Below are 2,634 nucleotides of genomic sequence, written 5' to 3' on the forward strand. Positions count from 1 at the left end.
TTAAAACTACTACAAACGGAATGCTAACGATGTCTACTGGCTTAGAGGCATTTAATGATGTAATTCTCCCCACTGGGACTGTATATGTAGAGAATTTGGGTCGTAAAATTCCATGGAGTGTGTTTAAGGATCTTGGTTCCCAAATAACCTTAGTAAAAGGGTCTCGGAAGACATTCCCAACTGCTCAGTCGTTGATAAAGTGAATCTCAAGATTCAAGGAATTAATTTGGTCAAAAATCACGATACTTACATTGTAGAGTTTCCCGTTCATGTTCCTGGCCAGGGAAAGCAGTTATTAAGGGCACTTTGTGTAGACGAAATTAATTCAAAATTTGTTGCACTTGGATTGAAGAAATTAGCAGACGCCCTGGTTGAGAAGGGTTATACCCTGGCAGATAAGCACATAGATTCTGATACTATAGACGATTTTACAATCTTGCTTGGTAGCGATCAAAGCCATATTTTCCCACTTGCACAGAAAGACTTCGGTTGCAATGGTAAATGTCCCTCTACTTTTTATGAAACTTCGTCGGGTATAATGCTTTCTGGAAGTGCCTCTTTGTTTTTAGAGAACCTTAATTTGCTATGTATTCCATTTGATGGTAATTCTGACGGCACGTCTCTATGACTAACCGTTAATAGTAACATAAGTACTTTGCTAGTAGAGAAGGAACTTTTTGATGACCAAAAGATTAAGAATGCGACTGACGAAATCCTAGAATCAATATTCACTTCACTTATGAATACTCAAGACGACCATAGAGAATATGTTTTGACAAGTGAAAATAGTAAATTAATTGATAACATTCTTAGTGATATTCGGAGAGATCCTAAGACAGGTAGGTTAGTTGTGCCTGCTTTATGGAAGAAGGAAATACAACATTTAATGTCGCCCAACTATAATCTTGCAGTGTCAGTTCTCAATTCTCAAAAAAGAAAGCTTTCGCCTGAGAGGTTAAAGGAATACGATGCAGTTATACAGAACCAATTTGAAGATGGAGTAATTGAACGTATTGCAGATCATCCCTCATTTCTTAGAGAAAATCCAGATGTATCATTTCTAGCTCATAATGCCGTGTTCCGAAATAACTCTAACACGACGAAGTGTAGGGTTGTCTTTCTATCGAATTTAAGTGAGAGGAAAAATGAGAAATGTCTTTCCCATAATCAGTGTTCCATGGCGGGAGCTAATTTGAATAATAAAATGCAGATTTCAACACTACTACTAAGGTTTGACAAGTATTTGCTGACTTATGATTTGAAAAAAGCCTTTTTACAGCTTTTTCTTAGAGAAGAGGACACGAGAAAGTTACTTTTTCTATGGTTTAATGGTATTTCTAAGAACGATTTCTCAATTGTTGGCTATCGTTTCCGACGAGTGCCTTTTGGAATGAGATATTCTCCATTTTTGTTAATGATAGCTCTCTATTACACATTGATCCATAATGTAACTGATGATGATGATGAAGAGACTCAGAGTATAAAAGGTGTTTGTATAACCTTTCTTACATGGATAACTTAGCCATAACTTCAAATGCGGATAATATTTTGTTTAAGGCATTAAATGTTTCTGTATCGACGTTCCGAGAATTTGGATTCGAATTACAAGAGTTTTGTACGAATTCTGTACCCTTAAGAGAACAATTAAATAAGTTTGAACACTGCACTGAATCAGAATCAAAGCTTTTTGGCCTAATTTGGAATACAGAGAATGATACGATTAAAACTCGTAAACTTGAATTAAACCCTAAAGCTAATACAAAAAGGTTAATTTTAAGTACTATTCATTCCAATTATGATCCTTTTGGGTTTTCAATACCAGTTTTAAACAGAAGCAAATTGTTTATGCATTCCTTGCAGAATGACAAGGATATGGGATGGGATTTGGATGGGATACGCCGTTAAGCAGCGAGCTGATGAAAGAATGGTCGAAGATTGCCAGACAGGTTAACAAGAGCTCAGAAATTGTACTACCTCGTTCTGTCGGTAATCGTTGTGACGAGTACGATTTGTTGGTCTATACGGACGCAAGTAAAGAATTGTTAGGCTGTGCTTTATATTTGGTGGCTGTCAATTCAGCAGACACCAAGCTGATTTTGCAAAGAATTCTGTGCTTTGTAAGAAATTAAGAACAAAGTCTATTCCTGTACTGGAATTGATATCTGTACATTTGGGAGTAAGGACGGCCGTAGATGTAGCTGAACAGCTAATGAATGCTGTTGTTGCTATTCGGATTCGTAATATTTATTGCTTCACAGATTCTATGATTGTTCTAAGTTGGATTAAGTCTAAGGAGTGTGAGTTTGGCAAAATAGATAGGAAGCAAGTGATGGTTAACAATAGGCTAAATGATATGTCGAATCTTTGTTCTAAGCGAACAGTGATTTTCGACCATATAGGTGGTGATGAGAACCCTAGTGACTGTCTTACTCGGTGTGTTTCAGAGAAAATGCTTCGTAGCACGCTCTTTTTAACAGGTCCAAAATTTCTAGATTCTCCATCAGAGTGCAGAGTGATTGCTCCTCATCCCGGTGCAAAGCCGCCTTCCGTGAGTTGCTCTGTTAGGACAAATTTCATTTTGAATTCTGAACCACTTATACCGTTAAACAAGTTTTCGTCCTTTAGTAAAGCGGT

The 2,634-nt window shown here is 37.1% G+C and overlaps 1 protein-coding gene across 1 annotated transcript; it reads left to right on the forward strand.

Annotated features, from left to right (window-relative positions):
- The first annotated feature begins 739 nt into the window (after positions 1-739).
- LOC136827163 (uncharacterized) lies at positions 740-1,522 on the forward strand. The gene has a single exon (XM_067084931.1). It carries the CDS (start codon positions 740-742, stop codon positions 1,520-1,522), a length of 783 nt encoding a protein of 260 aa, XP_066941032.1.
- Positions 1,523-2,634: the final 1,112 nt, after the last annotated feature.

Source organism: Macrobrachium rosenbergii, chromosome 41 (genome assembly GCF_040412425.1).
Source record: "Macrobrachium rosenbergii isolate ZJJX-2024 chromosome 41, ASM4041242v1, whole genome shotgun sequence".
Classification (NCBI taxonomy): domain Eukaryota; kingdom Metazoa; phylum Arthropoda; class Malacostraca; order Decapoda; family Palaemonidae; genus Macrobrachium; species Macrobrachium rosenbergii.

Excerpts from the sequence above, each read along its gene's own strand:
- LOC136827163 (XM_067084931.1), top strand. The coding sequence starts at position 740 with ATGAATACTCAAGACGACCATAGAGAATATGTTTTGACAAGTGAAAAT.